General features: G+C 43.0%; 1 protein-coding gene across 2 annotated transcripts in view; it reads right to left on the bottom strand.

Moving 5' to 3' along the window:
• Window positions 1–23108, bottom strand: part of TEX15 (testis expressed 15, meiosis and synapsis associated) — a 126496-nt gene that overhangs the window by 85210 nt on the left and 18178 nt on the right. For both annotated transcript variants that reach the window (XM_068233705.1, XM_068233704.1), the window contains 2 exons: window positions 8963–9128; window positions 5503–5740 (listed from right to left, as the gene is read on the bottom strand). In XM_068233705.1, the coding sequence (XP_068089806.1) occupies window positions 5503–5740; window positions 8963–9128 (404 nt within the window). The remainder of the gene's footprint in view (window positions 1–5502; window positions 5741–8962; window positions 9129–23108) is intronic.

The raw sequence follows: 23108 nt of genomic DNA, 5'->3' as shown, positions 1-23108 counted from the left end.
AAAATCTGGAAAAAAATTAATAAAACATTACAACAACCAGGACAGATCTCTCCACATACCCCATTGTGGATGAACCCTGCCCTGCCTGTATTTTTAACCATACCAGACCCTAAAGCCTGGGCAGATCATGGGATTTATAAACTAAAGGACATAACGAGCAATCACCAAATTAAAACCTTTAATATTTTACAACAGGATAATAACTTACGCCGTAATATGCACTTTAGATACATACAATTACACCGTGCGTTTAGGGCCCAATTTCTGAAAGGTAACGGAGCGCTGCTGGTACAATCCCATACCACTGAGGAGAAAATAATTAAGAGGGATCTTGAACATGTTATCTCTGTAATATATAAAACTTTTCCCTCAAAGGGGCAGGCAAAAATGGATAAACTATTTTTGGCATGGATGGCAGACATCCCAGATTTAACTCTTAAAATATGGAATACTATCCTGGGGTACTTTGTTACGGTGGGGATCGCGGCACGGGACCGCCTCATCGCGCTGAAATTTCTCCATAGAAGCTATCTTTCACCCGCCAAATTTCTTAAAATTGATCCCGCATCGTCGGGTAGATGCGGTAGATGTCAACAACCAGGGGCAGATTTTTTCCATATAGTCTGGCTCTGTCCGCGAATTTGTTCCTACTGGTCCCAGATTCACTTGGAACTTCAAAAGGTGTTTGGAACAGCTTTTAAACTAAGTCCTGAACAAACCTTGCTGGGATCTCTGCCTGATAGTATACTATCTGCTCATAAAATGCAAGCATACAGATCTCTTATAGCTTACGCTAGGAAGATCATTATCTTACGATGGAAACAACCCCAACCCCCTGGTAAAAAAGACTGGACCTCTTATGTTCACAAGGAACTGGCCATTATTAAACCTGTATACCTTAAAAGAAAATGTCCTAAGAAATAAAAAAAAAATATGGTCCTATTGGATATCACACTATAAGCTTAAATTTGATGATTAGATGCTAAACTTTGATAGAGGTCTCTACTGAAAGTTCGCGTGGGGATACACACGAGTCAATCCTATCTTGCTCTGTGTCTAAGCTACTCTAATGCTAAAGGTGACAGTATTATTTTGTTTGATTCTGAAATATATGGGCCTGCGAGTCCAACCACCAGCGAAACTAGTCATATCAAATGTTACTAAATGTTCTGGCGCCGCCATGGTTCGGCAAGCGCCACTGTTTGTATGATGAAAAAATGCTAATAAAAATTATACTTTCAAAAAAAAAGTGTATAGACTAGCCACTTCCAGTCTCCCAATGTTATATCAAAGTGGAGTGCCCCATGTTGAAAACATCTTGGGAATGTAGGAGCATCCTGCGAGCACATCCAAAGGATCGGAGTAGAGCAGTGATTTTGCTTATGCATAATGAACAGTGCCAATCTGTAGGTTTGTGGGAGGGTAGCAACTTTTAGCAGTGAGCCAACGAGCAACGCATGGAACATGGGAGAGTGACGTGCCTGATCATGCAGCCAGACGATGTAGATAGGCCCAGAGACCACGAGGGAAGGTTCCCGGCCACCATGTCGGTCTAAAAAATGAGAGTTAGTAGCCTGAAAAAGGTGGGTCGGGGCTGTGAAAAAAGGAAAGGCACTCCGCTCCTGCAGTAAGCTCCAAGAAACATTATATAAAGTATGGGTCATAAGCATGGCAGGTTGGCCTCACTTCATAGAAGGAACATACAGCAAAAAGTCACATCCCTAGGATAGAAGTACGGGTATCTCACAGAGACCTAAGAAGTCACAGATCAGCACGGTCAGATTAGCACAGCAATCAATAGAGTATTAAATCAGGAGAGGGGGGAAGCCCTTCAAAGTACTTATCTCGGTGAAGCTGAGGGAGAGCTGTGGGCCGATCCCCGCCCGCTGCCGACGGTTTGCCAGACTCTCTCCGGGCGTTGGACTCTGGGTGTCTCCATGGAAGTCTCGCTCTGCACCCTTATGTTGGCAGCTTGAAGGATTTGCTTTCCATCTTCTACGGTGGTCACTCGGTGGCTCGTTCCTTGCAGGGTAAAGAGCAGGGAACATGGAAAACCCCAGGAGTAACGAACACCCTTGGAGATCAAGGCTTGCGATATCGGACGTAGTGACCTTTTTTTTTGCAGTGTCAGCGGGGAGAGGTCTGCGTACAGCTGAACTGTGTCCGGCACCCCGGGGAGCGGGGATAGGTTGTGGGCGACAGCCATAACCTGTTCCTTCGTTTCATTATAGTGGAACCGGAGCACTACATCTCTAAGCAGATTAGGATTGCGAGGTTTCCCAAGAGCGCGGTATATCCTGTCTAGCCGGAACAGGGCCTGGTCCACTTGAGGGAGCATGGCTGTGAATAAGTTGAGAGCTACAGCACGGAGGTCCGTGTAGGTTTCAAACAGCCCTCTAATGCGAGGCGTCCAGCCTGCTTTTGTCTTCCTTCAGGGCGTCGGCGTAGGAATCCAGTCTCTGCTCCACCACATTAACTCTATCACCGAGCTCCTGGATATGGGCGTTGATGGCGGAGACAGCCGCGTTCAACTCCTTTTTAAGCAGCTTGTGGATCGAGTTAAGTAGAGCCGAGTTGTCAGACTTCTGCCCCCCTTGCGAGGTGCTAGGCTGGGAGGGTTGATCCTCTGGGGGAGCGCTACTTGCTTGGGAGGAGGAAGCAGCGGCCATCTTAGAGGTCTTGTCTTTCTGCTGGCATGCAAGGAGCTTCGGGAGCGGACCTTCAGAGTGCGCAGATTTGTTCTTTTTTTTGTTCTTCTTTGGCTCTGACATATCCCAGAGGCTCTGGGCTACCAGGGGTTAGCCTAGCAAGGCCAGAAGTGCAGTAATTTGCCGATAGGTTCCCAGTCAGTCACGGAGCTCAGCGGACCTGCATCCAGTCACGCCGGCGTCACGCATGCGCCTTTGCTTGTTCTTTTAAAACAGTATGGGTAAGAGATTATATTACCTATCTATTTTATTTAACATAACTAATGTAACTTAATGACAGTACGTTTGTTTAGGCTGGAGTTCCTCTTTAAGGTCTGTTTTCCAATTGCTGATTTGCAGAGCACATGCAATTTGCCAATCACAAGGACACTTGTTTTATCAAACAAACCACGGTGCTCTCTTTCCACTAGGGTGTTGTAATACATTATGCTTATTGTTGAATTGCAAACATAGTGCTTGCTGCATTTTTGGTGTGAATGCCTTTTAGTGCAATATGACCTTTCAATTGCACCACAATCAAATGAAAAATTGCATAGCAAGAGCAGAGGAAAAACTAGAGCTTGTGATTTGCAGTGGAAGATAGCCCTTAAAGAGGAACTCCAATGAAAATAAGGTAAAACAAAATATACAATAATTATGTATAAATGATTTAGTCAAGTGGTTGCCCATTGTAAAATCTTTCTTCTCCCTGATTTACATGCAGACATTTATAATATGGTGACTTTTATACTGCTGGCAGGTGATGTCAGTGGAAGGAGATTCTGCTTGCATTTTTGGCAGTTGGAAACAGCAGTAAACAGCTGCCATTTCCCACAATGCAAGACACAGTGTGGGACCATGGTGCATGCCTTGTAAGGGTTTTTCGCCTTCCTCTGGATCAACAGGGATATGTGAGGGAGCAGGCTGGTGTTGTACTTGTTTTCTGGTTGAACTCGATGGACGTATGTATTTTTTCAACCCAAATAACTATGTAACTATGGTCCTGACATCACACCGTGGGAGTTGTTTCACCACAATACCAGCCATACAGAGCCCCCTGATGATCCGTTTGTGAAAAGGAAAAGATTTCTCATGGGAAAGAGGGTATCAGCTACAGATTGGGATGAAGTTCAATTATTGGTTACAGTTTCTCTTTAAAGAGTAACTGTCAGGCTGCAGAAGCTGATTTAAACCTCTATTCTCCTGTGTTAAACAGTTTAGACGGAAGCCAAAAAGGCAATAGTGAAGATAAAAATCTCTCTTTCATTTGATGTGTGCTTATCAGCAAAGCTGTTAGACCCAAGCTCTTAAGAGGACACAAGCCGCAAACCATACTGCAAAGCATTCTGGGGCCCTCCCCTCGGCTGCTAAGAAGAAGTTACAGGATCAAGTTTCAGCAGCTTGTAACTCAGTCCAGCGCACAGCACTGAAAAATCTCCCGGCAGAGTACACTGCAGGAGTCCGCTATTGTTCCTAGCCACATGGCTAATTAATATTCACTGCACACTAGTGTTATTCAGTACGAGCTTTTCTGTGATCAGGAAGCAGGCAGAACATGACGACACATTTGGCTTCATAGGAGACAGACAAACATGGAACCTGCCATGAGCTGTCAGGAGCATCAATCTCTGCATATACTATATACAAATTCTGTGAAGTACAAACGTGGACAGTGAAATGCATATGTAATGTAAGTACAGCCAATCTTTAGCTACTGATATATGTGTTTATTTTCTCTGAGACCTTATACCTAACAGCTCCTCTTTAAAGAGAATCTGTACTCTAAAATTCTTACAATAAAAAGCATACCATTCTATTCATTATGTTCTCCTGGGCCCCTCTGTGCTGTTTCTGCCACTCCCTGCTGCAATCCTGGCTTGTAATTGCCAGTTTTAGGCAGTGTTTACAAACAAAAGACATGGCTGCTAACCAGCTTGTGATAGGCTCAGAGAAGCTCAGTCTGTGACTCATACAGAGCCTGCAGGGGGGCGTGGAGAGGGTGTGTATAGATTCTCCCTATCACAAGCAGAGCAGCACATTCTTGCCTGAGCCGACAAAGGAAAGAAGATTAGATTAGTTAACAGAGATATTACAGCGACTGTGCAACTAGGAAAGGCTGCAGTAAGACAGACCACATTACAACAGGTATAGGAACTTATAGGATAGAAGAAATAAGGCTGAAAATTTTGTTACAGAGTCTCTTTAATTAATACATCACCTCGAAAAATTCAGTTTACAGGTTGTGTGCCTTAACAGGTTTGCTGAAAGCAAACTGATTAGATAAATAATTGTATCTACAGTTCTCCTCATGAATATGATTTCCTTGGAATGCCACAGTCTTACTTTGTGTATAATAGCTAAACAAATAATATTAACATTTTTATTGTTTCGGTTGAATGATAGCAGTTTTACGACGACTATCTTTAACTACTGACTTTTTAAATCTATTACCTTCATTCAGAATTGTCTCTCTGATTATAAAAAAAAACAAAACAAAATAATTGTCTCTTTGCCAAGCAAGAGTTGTATGGCCTTTAGTTAGCAGTTAATGACAATTTGGCTATAGTCAAAGTAGCATTTGCATACCTGAATTCTTATCCCTAACAATAACAGTAGAAAAATAAGAAACATAGTCTAGTTCTATGCATGTTTAGCACAGTATTTACACATTTATCCCAGCATGTCACATATCAGTTCAGGCACCCTTTAAAGTAAATTATGTTGCACCTATTTCGAATATAAATGGTTAATTTTGACTATGAGTTTTATAATTATGCATGGAACCACCACAAATTAATTGACAAACTAAACTTACTTTAAAAACGACTATGGTGTTTGAAGCCAAATCCCTCGTGTGAGCAAAATTCAGTGCCACATCAATATGTCGAAACAAGTATACTCCCATCTGTGGATTGCCCAGCACTTTTGTAGACATATTACCTACAGAGAGTCCACGGTTACATATGATAGCTGAACGTTCGCTTGACACCACCAAGAAGCAATACTTTTCTTCCAGCTCTCTATTGCTCCTACCACATTCTTTCATCTCATGTCTGAAAAATTCAAACATATTGATTAATAATAACATAAACATATTTATTAGATCACAATAGGTTATCTTATGACTTTCTTTTGATTATTTTGATGCCAGCAATACCCAAGTAATGCATACCATCCTAACTCACTGGTGCTTTTAATTGACTAAATGGTAGTACAGATGGCCTTGATCAATGGTTCTCCTAATCATCCTAAACATACACTCACGTAAAGGATTATTAGGAACACCTGTTCAATTTCTCATTAATGCAATTATCTAATCAACCAATCACATGGCAGTTGCTTCAATGCATTTAGGGGTGTGGTCCTGGTCAAGACATTCTCCTGAACTCCAAACTGAATGTCAGAATGGGAAAGAAAGGTGATTTTGAGCGTGGCATGGTTGTTGGTGCCAGACGGGTTGGTCTGAGTATTTCACAATCTGCTCAGTTACTGGGATTTTCACGCACAACCATTTCTAGGGATTACAAAGAATGGTGTGAAAAGGGAAAAACATCCAGTATGCGGCAGTCCTGTAGGAGAAAATGCCTTGTTGATGACTAGAAGTCAGAGGAGAATGGGCCAACTGGATCAACAGGGATATGTGAGGGAGCAGGCTGGTGTTGTACTTTGTTCTCTGGTTAAACTCGATGAACGTACTGTATTTTTCGGACTATAAGACGCTCCTGACCATAAGACACACCTTGGATTAGGACAAAATCAGGGTAAAAATATATTTACTAAACCTGGTGCAACCATGGTGAAGCAGCATGTTGTGGATTACCACTTTGTACCTCATGCTCCCTTGTACCTCTTGTGTCTCCCTGTGTCCTCCTCTGTCCCCCTTGTGTCCTCCCATGTGTCTGCCTCTTTCCTTCTTGTGTCCTACTCTTTGCCCCTTTGTGTCCCCCTCTATGCCCCTTTGTGTCCCCCTTGTGTCCTCCTCTATGCCCCTTTGTGTTCCCCTGTGTCCTCCGCTTGTCCCTATGTCCTCATCTGCATAGGCACAGTACAGGGAGTCCCCAACATTGTGGCGAGTTGGAGGTTCGTATTGGCAGGCGTTCACAACTCAGGAACTCCCTGCATTTGGACTATAAGATGCAGTGACTTTCCCCCCCACTTTTGGGGAAGAAAAAATGAGTCTTATAGTCCAAAAAATACAGTATGTCTTTTTTCAACCCAAATAACTATGTAACTGATTCAAGCTAATAGAAGAGCAACATTGACTGAAATAACCACTCGTTACAACCGAGCAGCAAAGCATTTGTGAAGCCACAACACGCACAACCTTGAGGCGGATGGGCTACAACAGCAGAAGACCCCACCGGGTACCACTCATTTCCGCCACAAATAGGAAAAAGAGGCTACAATTTGCACGAGCACACCAAAATTGGACAGTTGAAGACTGGAAAAATGTTGCCTGGTCTGATGAGTCTCGATCGAGTCAGAATTTGGCGTAAACAGAATGAAAACCTGAACCCATCATGCCTTGTTGGTGGTGGTGTAATGGTGGTGGTGGTGTAATGGTGTGGCGGATGTTTTCTTGGCACACTTTAAGCCCCTTAGAGCCAATTGGGCATTGTTTAAATGCCACAGAGTACCTGAGCATTGTTTCTGACCATGTCTATCCCTTCATGACCACCAGGTACCCATCCTCTGATTGCTACTTCCAGCAGGATAATGCACCATGTCACAAAGCTTGAATCATTTCAAATTGGTTTCTTGAATATGACAATGAGTTCACTGTACTAAAATGGCCCCCACAGTCACCAGATCTCAACCCAATAGAGCATCTTTGGGATGTGATGGAACGGGAGCTTCATGCCCTGGATGTGCATCCCACAAATCTCCATCAACTGCAAGATGCAATCCTATCAATATGGGCCAACATTTCTAGAAAATGCTTTCAGCACCTTGTTGAATTAATGCCACGTAGAATTAAGGCAGTTCTGAAGGTAAAAGGGGGTCAAACACAGTATTAGTATGGTGTTCCTAATAATCCTTTAGGTGAGTGTTTACGATGAGAAATGAAACAGAGCTATGTGCAATTGAATGAAGTTTGTTTTAGCACCCAGGAATTTTGTTTGACTTAATGCGCCTGCTCCTTTAAAAAGTCTGTAGACCTGGCTAAAAAGGTAGTGAAAGTATAATATAAGCTATATCTGGTTTTACTGTAGTAAGTTGAGATTTAGGTTTTGCAGTTATAATCTTGATTATGCAGTACTTTTGAATGTAATTATGTATACTGTACATCTGATGTATGCTAACTTTTATCAATAAAGAAAATGAAAGATAAAAAAAAAGTTTGTAGACTAAAAGCTGAAGTCAATGGTGCAGATTTATTAAAACCTGTGCAAGGAAAACTGGAGCAAAGTTGGTGCAAAAATAGAGCAAATGTCAAAGTCGAGGATTCAGATCTACTTCTGCACCTGACCAGACTTGCTCCAGCTCTCCTTGCACTGTTTTTTTTTTTTATATATAAATCTGCCCGTTTACTGTTTGTTACTAACACAAAACAGAATGATCTTATCCCCCAGAGATAAAATCGAGAGCAAATTAATTATTAGCTGTTGTCTGCAGTCAGCCTCTGTCTTCAACAAAACTAAATACACCTGGTCACTTTAGGTGACGGTTTACCTGTAATCAGAGTACATATGTGTTTGGTTCTCTGCACATTCAGTCCGATGGAAAGAGGTAGAAGCAGGATGGGTGGGATTCCTGTTGCAGTTTGCACCAAGAAGTAAGGGGACATTTATACTTAGGAATGGCCAAGCAGTTGGTGTCACACCAATCAGAATATCAAATTCTGTTACCGATCGACGCATTTGACAGATTTTGGCACAAAATTAGTGGAATCATCAATCGGGTATGCTTGTTTATCTATAATCGCGGTAAAATGCTACATGTAGCGCGTTTTGTGATTGCCGCTAATCGTGAATCACCCACGATCGGAGGCAATCGCGGCAGTGAGATCACTGCCATATAGTTAGTATTGCGTCAGCGTTTTCACCGCTAATCGCCGGTAGTTCGGCAATTAGCGGCAATCTCCCAGGAATTTCATTTTGAATTTGTGACATCTATGTTTTGGAGACCAGGTAAGCTTTTGTTACTTCCTAAATTCAACATCAAAATCTGTTAAGTAGCTGCTTTATTCATTTTGTCAGGAATTGGCAATATGATTATAGTTGTAAACTCTGCTACTAAATACATCTATACGTTATATTTAGTATATATGTTACCTCTTTTCAGAGAACCATTTCTCTAAGTCGTTGTTAATGACCAGGTTTACATTTGAAAATTCCCATGATGAATTAAGCTCACAGTTTGTATTTAGTCTTCCCTTATCCAGAACGTTCATGATTTCAGTATATTCTCTCTTCTGCGGCATACACCGAATTAAACACACTAAAAATTTAGTTGTCAAGACAAAAAAAGATGTTAAATAAGCCTTTGCAATCAGTTAGTCAAAGCACAGTCTGATATACAACCAATATACATTTGATACCTGTTTTAAAAAAAAATAAAATGCTCCATGTCAATAAATAGGGTGCCAAAGGCTTAAAGAGAACTCATAACAACATAGAGAGGAACAGAGGAAAATAGTCAGGATACCCATTTTAACTTAAAAAAAATCAGCTTTACTTACCTTGGGCTTCCTCCAGCCCCTAGAAACCTATTTGTCACTCGCAGCAGCTCTCTGCCAGTGTCCTGGAGCTCCCACTGTAGTGGCAAACCTGGACATGTCGGCGACTTCATGTGTGCCGCTCGCGCTCTTATGGCTGGGAACATTCTGCGCAGGTGCAGAACTGGCGTGTGCACACACTCGCACAGAATGGCAGAATGGAGGGGACACCAGGATACTGACAGAGAGCGTAGCTGCGGCAAGGGACACTAAACGTGGCCACTAATGATCCAATTTCTGGCGAAAAATCGTTCGAGTGATCAGAAATTCTGATCGGAAGTGAAATTGTTTACTACACCATCAACGAACCAATCTTTGCTTCCTATCTATCACAACCAACAAGAAAATCCAAATTTTGGTTCGACGAAAATCCAATCGGACGATTTTATAATCGTATGTAATAGATTGTGCCCATCAATGGAGATTATTTACAACCAATCCGATCAGAATGTCTGATGGCTCGAACGATTTTTCTCTAGAAATTGGATCGTTAGTGGCCACCTTTAGGCTTCTAGGGGCTGGAGGAAGTCCCAGGTAAGTAATCTGATTTTCTTTTATTTAGTTTATGTATTCTTTAATAACCCTGGTTTTGGGATCAAAGAAATGCTTCTTATATCTACAGTTAGGTCCATAAATATCTTACATCTAAACCGCAAATTTTGGTGCAGATTACCACCATCTCCTGCAGCATGCACCTGCACGCGGGTACATGTGCATATATGTATATGTGTGCATGTGTACAACCTATATTCTTAATTTGTTTTACTCCTGATACTGTCATTATTGAGTTGAGCCACCTCTTCCTTTTTCATTTAAGTGTGTTTTTAACTTAGTTTTATGCATTACTGGGCACCTCTTACGCATTTGTGCTTAACCCCCCCCCCCCCCCCCCCAACACACACTTTTGGTTGGAGGGGTATACCTCACCCACATGGGGGTTTAACCATTGGGTAGGTCAGTACCTTTTTTCAGCGACCGCGTTCAGTCCAGGTTGGACAACCCGAGTGGAGTCAGGTCAAACATTTCCACCTGCTTCAAGTGGTTGGTTGCCCCTTTTGCAACCCATGTTTGTAAGTAACCATTTGCTATAATATCCATTTTCCTTCATTTTATAACATATTGTGCTATGTGGGCTCCCGTTGTCTCTGTGCTTTCTTTTCCAAGGTGTCAAGACACCCTAGTCTTAGGTTTCTATTCTTGAGGCTTATAAGTGGCTTTCGCCTTGCAGTGCACCCTCTGTATTTTCTTTCATGCAATCTTCTCTTCATGGTAGACTTAAATATTGATACGCCTGCCCCGTGGAGAGTGTTGTTCACTTGGTTGGCTGTTGTGAAGGGGTTTCTCTTCACCATGGAAATGATTCTGCGATCTTCCAGCACTTTTGTCTTCAGTGGACGTCCAGGTCTTTATGCGTTGCTGAGTTCACCAGTGTTTTCTTTCTTTCTCAAGCTGCAGCAAACTGTATATTTTGCCACTCGTAATATTGTAGCAATTTCTCGGATGGCATTTTATGTTTTTGCAGTTTAACCTCCTTAGCGGTATGGCCCCTGCTGGGCCGATTTTTGTGAAATAAAAAGCAGCACACGCAGCCGGCACTTTGCCAGCCGCGTGTGCTGCCTGATCGCCGCCGCGAGCAGCGGCGAAAGAGGGTCCCGCCCGAGCCCTGCGCAGCTGGAACAAAAGTTCCGGCCAGCGCTAAGGGCTGGATCGGAGGCGGCTGACGTCAGGACGTCGGCTGACGTCACTCCGCTCGTCGCTATGGCGACGAGGTAAGCAAAACAAGGAAGGCTGCTCATTGCGGCCTTCCTTGTTTATTCTGGTCGCCGGAGGCGATCAGAATGACGCTTCCGGAGCGCCCTCTAGTGGGCTTTCATGCAGCCAACTTTCAGTTGGCTGCATGAAACAGTTTTTTTTTAATTTAATAGAACGCCAGGGAGGTTAAGGATGGTTTCTTTCACCTGTAAGTAGAGCTGCTTTGCCTGAACGTTGTCTGTTCACAGCAAAACATGCAAGCACCACACCTCAAATGAACTCCAGGACTTTTATCTGCTCAATTGATATTAACTTAAAGTGGACCTGAACTCTTGCACAGGACAAAATGTAAACTATTGGGAACTCACCTGCTCTTGAAGTTTCTGCCGAGACCCGGGCGGAACCCGTCGCTTCCGGGTTTCGGCGCTTGTTCCCCACTGATGACGTCACTGCTGAGACACAAACTGCACATGATGATAGGCGGAGGACGCGTTCGCAATACGCCCTTCGCAAATGTAATTAATAGTCAGCTGACAGCACGGTGTCAGCTGACGTTACAGCTGACACCTAGGTAGGCTGAACACTGTGTGATTGGATGTGCGGAGTGTGGCCGGCAAGTGACTGGTTGAAAGTTGTATTTAAACATGCAAAGTGCTCCCAGTCATCATCCATGATAAGCATAGCTTTGGCTAGTTGCTGGGTGCGCACTCACTTGTTGATATTACTGGATCTTGACCTTTGGCTTGTATTGATGATTCCTGTCTGCTGTGATTAACCCTTGCCTTGTTTCCTGGATAACCCTTGCCTGCTGCCTGGACCAACCTCTTCCTTGTTTCTTGGATAACCCTTGCCTCCTGCCTGGACCGACCCTTGTTTCCTGGATAACCCTTGCCTGCTGCCTGGACCAACCTCTGCCTTGTTTCTTGGATAACCCTTGCCTGCTGCCTGGACCGACCTCTGCCTTGTTTCTTGAATAACCCTTGCCTGCTGCCTGGATCGACCTTTGCCTTGTTTCTTGGATAACCCTTGCCTGCTGTCTGGACCGACCTCTGCCTTGTTTCTTGGATAACCCTTGCTTGCTGCCTGGACTGACCTTTGCTAAGTTACTGGACATTCTAAGTAAGCCTGAACTAATCCTTGCATATTGCATAACCTTGCATGTGATCCTCGCATGAACTCTCTCCTTGCCTGGAGCATTCACTGCCTGTTGAATATCGTTGCATGTGGACTTGCATGAACTCTCTCAAATCTGCCTGGATCCCTCACTGCCTGATCCTCATACATCTGCCATTACTGGCAATCGACGCGGAGGGCCTCATGCTCCCGAATCAAGGTAATTGCTCTGTGTGATCCTTATGAACTGTGTTACTAGCCTTAGTGTGGTCCTAGCAGGTTATTGTTCTCTCTACTTCAGTGTGTATGCCTTGCACGTTAAGACCTGGGGGCAACCGAAGTCAGGAGACGTGTTTAGTGTCCTGTTCAAGCGGGTACTTGTCTACAGGTGAAGACGTGGATCGAGCTCAGAGCTGCGGCACTAGATTGGGGCATAGAGACTGATTGGGAACATAACCTGTCAGGCCTTACATAAACAAAGAGAAGTTCACTCTGTGTGTATTTAAAGGGAACCTGAAGCAAGGAAAATGATTTAAAATAAACACATGACGTAGCTGCAAGTGAATATTACATACTAACCTCACTGTCAGTTCCTCTCAGAAGCTCACCATTTTCTTCTTACAGTGATCCCTTCCAGTTCTGACAATATTTTGTCAGAACTGAAATATACCAGTTGCTGTCAGTTATATATCAGCAGCTGTCAGTTACAACTGAATTATTTTTTTTATTATTATTTAGTATTTATATAGCGCCGACATATTACGCAGCGCTGTACAGTGTATATATATATATGATCTTGAATGTGCAAGGTAATGTCCATGCTTCCCTATGGCTCAAGTGGGCGATATTACAGTTTAACCGTTTGCTGACCAGGAAGCTGTTAGGGGGTAATGGCCATTTTTAAAATGGAGGACAGAGAAGTCCATTGATCACAGTGGACAAATGGGACACAGGAGAGAAGAAAGTGGTTGAGGAGTAGATTACAGGAGGTAGGTATGACCTGTGTATGGTTATTTTGACTTTTTATTTTCAGTTCAGGTTCTCTTTAAAGAGTTTAGCCTGTTTAACTTCCTCTCATTTGTGTCTAATAACAAGTTTTAATTTGATCTCTCCCAAGTGTCACCTAATAAGCTCATTTGAAAGCACAGGATGTTAACGATATGTCTGCTTCCATGAATCAGTAAGTAGAAACAGTGCAGATTTATTTTAGGATTTGTATCAACTGTAACAAAGAAATGTTTTTATTTAAAGGTTATTATGCTGTTGTGTATCTTTTAGAGCAGAGAGGACAGTCTGAGTTCAGGTCAGTTTTAACTTGCCCATAAAATAGCCTTTGAGTCAATTGTCCAGTTACTTTTGATCCCCTGAAATGAAGGAATTGTGTTGAAAAAAATCCTTTCGTTGCCTCACATTTTTATGCAATTGTTTTGTTCACCCTGCTGAATTAAAGTTGAACATCTGTACTTTGACTGCATCTGAGTGATTTCATTTAAAATTCATTGTGGTAATGTACAGAACCAAAATTACAAAAAAGTTTTCTCTGTCCAAATATTTATGGACCTAACGGTTATACAGAACATTAATGTTTAAAGTGGATCCAAGATAAACTTTTCCTCATTGCATAATTGTGTTCGTTTCATATAGTTTATAGGGCATTCCTCAATCCAAATACTTTTTTTGTTTAATTCCCTATAAACTAAACAAGCCGCATCCACAGCTTTTCACAGTGCCTTGGCATTTTCAGACAGTAGCAAGAGATCATAGGAGCTCAGTCTAGGCAGGGGGAGGTGTTACTAGCCAGAGATTTCAGAGGCAAAGGGGAGGAGGGAGGAGGAGAGGTGACTGAATTTACACACAGGCAAGGTGATAGCATCTTCAGCTCTCAGCCTGTGACAATGTAACAAACAGAACATGGCTGCCCTCATTGTATCACAGGAATAAATATTCATAAACTGTTGAAGCTGTTTGCAGACAGATATGCTGTGTAAACTTTAGATAACATATATAGACAAGTTACGTGTTATAGTTAGTTTTTTCATCTCGGATCCGCTGTAAGGTCAGAATTTGGTCTTCAGGAGGTACAACTGTCCATTTTTTGAAACAATAAGTATCCCTTGTACCTGGGCCCATTTTAACCAAAGTCATACCAGGCCTTCACCTGGAACGTTATTTGTTTGCAAGGCCGCCACAGTGCTTGGTGACGGGGATCAGTATGATCACTATCAGAAGTTCCAGCATCCTGTGTCCCCCTGCTCACAAGCAGCTTCCCTGTGTATTCGTGAAGCTGGCAACACAGAAGGCCAATGGAAGTTAAATACCACCCTTGCCCCTCCCCCTGTGCCGCAAGGTTCAGGGAAAATGCCCCGCCCCCCAGCCTTGTGCCCGTACAGGTCACTTGTGTGCACAGGCTATAGTTGTAGGGCCGGGCGGAGCCTAAAGACAGCTGTGCCAGGAAGAAAGAGCGCTGGATACTGCCGCTAGTAGAATATTGGTAAAATTACTGATATTCTACTGCTTAATTGCCATAGTAAAATATAGGTAAAATGTACCAATATTTTACTATTAACCCTTACCCTTCCTATTAACCCTTACACAATGAGTGGAAAATTGAGTGTCATGAATGTACAGTATTAAGAAAGTCATTTGTCCTTGTTTGTAGAATTATTACTATTATTATTGTATTCTAAAGCGCCAACTTATTCTGTGACCCAGTACAAAGTAAGAAATAAACATTGGGTACCGCGTATGTTTGTATATATTTTGCTTGTTGTATATATCTCCTGTACATCACTTGTAAATAGTTGGTTAGATAGTCAGGGTATTGGTTGTATGAATGCATACTGCTTGTTCTGGTTTGTAAGAGATTCATTGTATATATTGTTTATTGGAGTGATTGCATGTGGTTTGCATTTATCAGTTTGTATGCACAATCTGGTACAATAAACTAATATTGCACATTATTCCTTGTTTCAGTGTCTGTATCGCTGCACACTGTGGTCACCTGTTCCTCCATTCAGGTTTGTAACAGGTATACCCCACTAAACAAAATACAGTACTGGTACAAAATACAGAATTAGTAATTACAGTGACAAAAGTAACATGAATAAAATGTAACAAATTCCAAGACCCAAAAGGGAGAGAGAGCCCTTGTGAGTTTACAATCTAAAGGAACTACCCTTTTTATTATCACTCAAAGGAGATGAGGTTTAGAGGACAAAAATATGGGGAAAAACAATTATACTAAACCTAGTGCATCCACGGTTTAGGGGCATCCTGTGGGTATATGGTAATAATAGTGCCTATTAACCCAATAGCAGCAATTTATTTAGAGGCTTGTAAGTGCTCCAGGACAATTTATTCTAGCACATTTTTTCTCTTCTTTGTTACATTTCCTAGCGTCTAATTAGTACTGCTATGTGTAATTATGACCACCTGTAATTAGGAGGCAGTGCGAGAAAATACACTGCTGCTTTCAGTTTCAATGTTTTCTGCTACTAGAGGGAGATCAAAGCGTTCTAGGAATTTACAGCATAATGGGTTCTGCAGACTGAGGTCAAAAGCAGTGCACTTATCTCAAACGAAATAACTCAACTGAAGCTGCTAATGCAGGGGTGCCCATTAGGTGGATCGCAATCTACCAGTAGATCGCAAAGGACTTCATGGTAGATGCAGACTCCGCTACATTTTCCATTCTGTATATATAATTGTGCTCCTAAAATTGTACATAGGTTCATTTTGTTTTTTGCTAATTTTTGAAAGTAGCTCACAAGCCAAAAAAGTGTGGGCACGTCTGTGCTAATGGGTTAAATAGGGTGTCATATTGCCATCAATGCAAATATTTTCTCTACTGATGCCAAGTGTATAAAAAGGGAGCCCCCTAAATATAAATAAACTATATAGCTTGTAAAAGGGCTGCACAAAAATATAAAACGATATTGCTTGTTATCTTAACTTTCATTTCCATACCAAATTTATTGATTACAATAACCCATTATTTACCAAATAATTGTTTCTGAAACTGTATAATTGTTTCTAAAACTGATCCCTATAGTTTGTTTTTTTTAGAAAAAAGTTTACATTTCAACTTTTTGCACTCCAGCAAGCAGCTTCAGCGATTCTCACCTGTTTCAAATGATGGTTTTTCAACAATCTTTATTTGAACCTAAACCGTTGCTGTAAGGGATCGCTCCTCTCGGCCGTATGGTCTGAGACAGCGACAGAGGTAGAGTCAGCTGACACTTAGGCAGGAGTTTATGTAATAGTAATATATGATGCTGACCCTGGCTGGGATAGAACCCTGGTTTGTTACATCAGAGGCAGTGCTCTTTACCACTATGCTATAGACACACAGTCAGGATGTCTACTGGTTACTCAGCTGACATGTATTGCCACTCGTGTCAGCTGATCTCTCTCAGATTAATGCCTGCGTGTGATTGGCTTTTGTGTGCATGTGGCTGGCTAGTGATTGGATGCTGTCAGTATTTAAACCTTGCTGTGGCACTTGCATCTTGCCTGTGATAGCTTCTAGCTTGCTGGGTGTGCTGTTACATGCTGTTTATATTGGATTATCTGGACCTTGGCTTTGATTACTGGACCTCCCTTGTCTGCTGCCTGAACTGACCTCTTGCCTGGAATATCGTGACGACCCTTGCTACCTGGTTTGATTTCGGACTACTCTCTGCCTTGCCCTCCGATACTGTGATATTTCTGCTTACCTATGTATGACCCTGGACTGTTGCTGGACTTTGTTATTCTGTATTTTTGTTTGGCCTGGAAGTTTATTTGCTCACCCTGCATTCAGCTCTAATACTTTGCACACTAAAGGCCTGGGTGTAACCGAAGTTGGGCAAGTGTTGTCTCTTCAGCTACCGTTCAAGTGGGGATGCGCCACATAAGGTGAAGAATTGGAGCTGATTCGTGAGTAGATATCCCTACAGGCCTGACAGTTGCAAAGAAAAAGAGTTTCATTTACCTGGGGCTTCTACCAGCCCCCTGTAGCCGTCCTGTTCAGCACTAGTCCTCAACGATCCTCCGGTCCCCCCGCCGCAGCTTAGTTCATTTCTGCCGACTAATCAGTCTGCGGGCCACTGCACCTGCGTGGCCCTGACCGTGCGCATGCTTATATGCGTTCCCGTCCACAAGAGTGCCCTACCCAGGCGCAGTATGAGGTTTTCTCTTACTGCGTCTGCACAGAACGATCTTGACAACGAGAACAAGGATGCGTGTTGCCATAGCCACAAGGGCGCAGTGGTCTGCTGACTGTCAGTTGGCAGAAAATGAAACTAAGCCACGGCAGGGGAACACAGGAACGTTGAGGACCGGCGCAGGACAGGACGGCTGCAGGGGGCTGGTAGAAGCCCCAGGTAAGTGAAACTTTTTCTTTGCGACGGTTTAGGTTCACTTTAAAGCCGAACTGAAGAATGTATTAAAACAAAGTGTTTCACTTACCTGGGGCTTCTGCCAGCCTTCCTGTCCCGCGCCGGTTCTCCGCGATCCTCCATTCTCCCGCCGACAGCTAGTTTCGTTACTGTCAACGGCAATATTGCGAAAATAGTGCTTTTTACTTCATTATATATAAGTTATGTGTAAGTGGAACAATACTTTAAACATGTTTAGTGGCTGAACAAATGTAATTAGTACACTGGCATTACCTATTTGCAGCAAGGGAGCCACGTCAGAAGAAACAATTACTGACGCCGATTTAGATTATACCATTATGCTGTAGGAGGCAGCTAAACCAGCTGTTTGGGATGGCATTATATTTCCCCCTTTAGTCGTTAGAAATAGGATCCTCCACCTTGTAACTGCACTCTCGTGCAGTTCATCAGCTCATGTGAGTTGCATGACGGCACCGCACGTCACAGATCCTAATGCTGCCGGCCGAGGACCCTTCACCGCTGTTGGCAAGGACACGGACACCTATTGCTATCCGTTGCTGTGGTTACCAGCTTTCAGCTCTGCGCAAGATTCTGGCGGCAGCACCGAGCAGACAACGAGCTGTAGCTGAGTCCTGCTAGCATCTGACATTACGATCAAAGTTTTTTTTATTCATGAGGCAAGCATTTTTAGAAGGAAAGCGGTAAAAATGTAACGCTTTCATTCTAAAAATGCTTGCCTCGTGAATAAAAAACAACAACTTTAATCGTAATGTCAGATGCTAGCAGGACACAGCTACAGCTCGTGTCTGCTCGGTGCTGCCGCTAGGATCTTGCGCAGAGCTGAAAGCTGGCACAGCAACGGACAGCAATAGGTGTCCGTGTCCTTGCCAGCAGTGGTGAAGGGGCCTCGGCCGGCAGCATTAGGATCTGTGACGTGTGGTGCCGTCATGCGGCTCACAAGAGCTGAAGAACTGCACGAGAGTGCAGTTACAAGGTGGAGGATCCTATTTCTAACGACTAAAGGGGGAAATATAATGAGATCCCAAACAGCTGATTTAGCTGCCTCCTACAGCATAATGATATAGTCTAAATCGGCGTCAGTAAATGTTTTTTCTGACGTGGCTCCCTTGCTGCAAATAGGTAATGCCAGTGTACTAATTACATTTGTTCAGCCACTAAACATGTTTAAAGTATTGCTCCACTTGTACAAAACTTATATGTAATGAAGTTAAAAGAACTATTTTCGCAATACTGCCCCTTTAACAATGTAATGCTCTATACTAAAGGAGAAGATGCTGCCATCACTCCATGCACTTGGTTGTCGTGCACTTTTCCAACACGACAATGATCCAAAACACAAATCTAAAGGTATTGTTGCATTTCTGAAGAACAGGGTGAAGGTGATTGAATGCCCAAGTATGTCTCCTGATTTTAACCCAATCAAACACCTGTGGGGAATTCCATCCGGCATCCAGGCTCTAAAGGAGGTTATTCTTGAAGAATGGAAAAAGACAAATGTTGCAATATGTCACCAACTTGTTCATTCGATGCCTGGAAGACTTGGTGCTGTTCTTAAACATTACGGTGGGCATACAAAATTCAAGTCGTAGTAGTTTTTGTTGAGGGGTGTATTCATTTTTGCTTCAACCAATTTGAGTAAAACTGAAGATTCTGTGATCTAAGTTTTATTATTAACCTTAATTTCATGTCATGGAGTTAAACAAGTGTTCATTAAAACTCAACCTTGTGAACATTTTGGAAATTGTTCTTTTGTTCATTGAGCTACTGGTTAATTTAATAAAAATATGTGTGTATGTATATGTATGTATGTATATGTATATATATATATATATATATATATATATATATATATATATATATATTACATTTGTTAGCAATCTGGCAGCAGCATTCTGTACTAGTTGCGGCCGATACAGGTCCTTGTTTGGGAGGCCTGCATAGAAGGCATTGCAGTAGTCCAGCCGTGATGTGATGAAGGCGTGAACTAGGGTTTGAAGATCCTCTGGGGGAATGAGGTGTTTAATTTTTGCAATGTTCCTCAGATGAAAGTAGGAATATTTGACTACAGTTGAGATTTGGTTTCTAAAGTTCAATTCCCCATCGATTAGCACACCAAGGCTACACACAAGTTCGGAGCTGTTTATACTGGCCTTGGAAAACAAGGACCTTAGTTTTGTCAGCATTTAGTTGTCATTCATCCACTCTTGTAACTCAGCTAAGCAAGAAATTATTTTTGGAGCTGAGTGTGTTCCACCAGGTTGGAAGGACAAATATAGCTACGTGTCATCATCATAGCAGTGGTACATCAGGCCATGTTTTTGGATATTTGTACCAAGGGGATAGGATTAAGCCTTACGGCACTCCAAATTTTAGAGGTGCCCGGTTGGACGTGACGTGACACTGCTGCCCCACAAGTTACACTAACTACCCTACACTAACCCCTGCTTCCCCACCGGCTACACTAAAAGTCCTCCAACTCAGAGCCCTCTATCCGTCTCCTCCATAGTCCAAGTCCTCCTTGCATCGCTGAGTAACAACCCGCTGCCATGCGTAACCCCCTTCAAATCAGCCTCCCATAGAATTCAGTCATTCGATCATCAGATGACACAGGCGAGCAGCAGATCAACGAAAGATCCCCCGTCTGCAGCTGCCGGCCGTGATTAGCTCCGATGCCTAAAACGGGTGGGCCAAGCACTGTCTGCCAGCCCCAATCACCAACCAGAATTTAGCCAGCAACCAATCCAGTTGGGGGGTTATCTCTAAACCCACCCACAAGCACCACCAGCACTAGTACCGATGGCTCTGGGTAAGAGATATCAAATTTCTCCAAAAAGTCTACAGCCTATCACAGAACAGGGGTCACACATGGCCTGTGCACAGACACCAGGGTCATACATGGTGCTCAGCGATGCAAAGAGGAAGTGTGGAGGATTCAGGGCACCAGCTGGAGATGGTTGGAGGACTTAAAGTATGCCACTGGACGCTGGATCGGTAAGAGCAGCGGAGGGGGGTCTAGGGTACCACACACACCTTCAGACCAAAAGATGCTTTGACTCCCCTCCCCTGTGCATCTTATGGGCTGAAAAACACGTTATTATTATTTCGGAATTCAATAGCGCCAGTATCTTCCATGGTGCTGCACTATAGAGAATACCACTATAGGTAGTTATTAAACACTGGAATACAGATAAGACACAATTGATGTTGAGCAGAACAGTAGCGTAGTGGACAGCACTCTGGCCTTACAGTTCTGGGTCTCTGGCTCGAATTTCAGCCAGTGCACTATCTGCATGCTCTCCTTGTGTCTGCATTGGTTTCCCCAGGTATTCTGGATCCTACCACATATCCAAAACAGACAAGTTAATTTGCTTCCCTCTAAAATTGGCCCTAGACTATAATTGACATATGACTATGATAGGGTCTAGATTGTAAGTTCCTCTGAGAGAACCATTTTTTAACAAGACAATATACTCCGTAAAACGCTGTGGGAGATGTCGGCGCTATATAATTACTAAATAATAATAAAAAAATGTTACTATATACTTTCCTTATACAAACATTACCTGTGACCATTAAGCTTCAGACCAGAGACAATGCTTGGTTCAAAAGATTATCACAAATTCCTTGGGAGTCTTTTAAAAGAATGACGCAGACTACTTATCCCTTTCTTATACACTGTACTTACAATGACCCCACTAATCTATGGCTGGGGGTATAGAGTCCATTTGGGTGAATATACACATCGACCACCAACCTTTGTTGCAGGAGTTGGTATAATTTGCACAGTGAAAAAAAAAGTTCTTCAAACCCTGCATCGATTACCAAGACCTCAACAAAATTATAATCGAAAACTAGTAACCTTCAGCTTGAGTACAACTTGGTGTTCCAAAGAACCTTCCCGGAAAAAACAGCGACCCAGGAGCCCAACATAGTGTTGTATAGGAGTGGATGCAAGCAATATAAAAAAGGTACTCTCAAACCTGGGTTTCCTTGTAAGTAACCATCGTCAGCACATAAAGAGAACACTCATGTTGGGTGAGTGGAACCTTTATAGGGCTCATTTGCACTCCAAACAAAAAATACATATACCATATCTTTCAAACCATAAGATGCACCTAGGTTTTGAGGACAAAAAACAGGGAAAAATATACTAAATTTGGTGCGTCCATGGAGCAGGGGTGTTTTGTGAATCTTCTACCCCCAATATTATGTTTCCTTGTACTTTTTGTGTCCCCCGTGTCCTCTGCACACCTCTGTTCCCCTGTGTTCTCATTGGTGCCACTTGTGTACTCATCTGTGCCCTCTTAGTCCTCCTTTGTCCTCCTCTGTCCCAGTGTCCCCCTCCATCCCATACCTCTGTCACGTTCTCCTCTTTCTCTCTCTCTCTCTCTTACTTCACTTCGGCATTGGTGGGGAGTGTGCAGGCAGTCGCTCACTGTATAAGGGGATTAAGGGTAGAGGATGGGTCCTGTGTAAGAGTAGGGGTAGGTTCAGCCATAGTAAAATCTGGGTAAACATTACCTATATTTTACTATCGGTATCCAGCAGTAGAATGTTGCTAATTGTAGTGATGTTCTACTAGCACCAATCCCCTGTGCCCTTTTTTCCAGGTGTGTTTTTTTCTCCATGCATGTGACTGTGCCCTCCACCCTGAGATCTGCCTGCCCCAGTATAGGTAGCAAACTTCCCCTAGTATTAGGTAGGTTCCCCCCAGAATAAAGCCCCCCCCCCCCCCCAGTGAAGATAGCCAGATGTGACCTCACAATTATGTACACCCCTAGTATAGATAGCTTAATGCGTCCCTCGTATTAAGCCCCCCCAGTTTAGATGTCATCAGATGTGTACCCTATATTTGTCCCTCCAGTATAAATAGCCAGGTGTGCACCTGTGTTAGATTCCCCCCAACAAGTATAGATAGCAAGAGGTGTCCCTGGGATTAACCCCCACACATTATAGCCAGATGCGCCCCCAGTATTTGGTCCCCCCAGAATCACCAAGTGCCCCCAGTATGCAGTGTGTCTTAGGCCTTAGGCAAGAACCGGTATGTAAAGTTTTCTTTAAATCGAACAGGTTTACTTTAATGTTTTCAAATATCCGACAATATTATGTGTTACAAATTAGGAAGCTGACCTGAGCTCTGCTTGTTCTATATTAAGAACACTGCTCATCTCTTCTCTCTGCCCTTCCCCCCATATTTAAAGAGGAACTGTAGGCTAAAATAACTCACTGCCAGCGGGTAGCTTATGTCCACTTTACTGGGGAAAACCCGGTATTTCTGGCATTAAAAATAAGCTTCCCACAGAAGATCCCCTCATGGGATGATGTGGAGGATGTAACTACTCAGAAGGCGAAGTGCACAAGCCTACCGCTGCGGACCAGCGTCACGAGGTGGGCGTGTCTTGTGACTTAAAGGACTTATGAGGCGAAATAGGTTAAAAA

Source organism: Hyperolius riggenbachi, chromosome 1 (genome assembly GCF_040937935.1).
Source record: "Hyperolius riggenbachi isolate aHypRig1 chromosome 1, aHypRig1.pri, whole genome shotgun sequence".
NCBI classification, from domain to species: domain Eukaryota; kingdom Metazoa; phylum Chordata; class Amphibia; order Anura; family Hyperoliidae; genus Hyperolius; species Hyperolius riggenbachi.
This window is presented reverse-complemented; position numbering and strand designations above follow the sequence as displayed.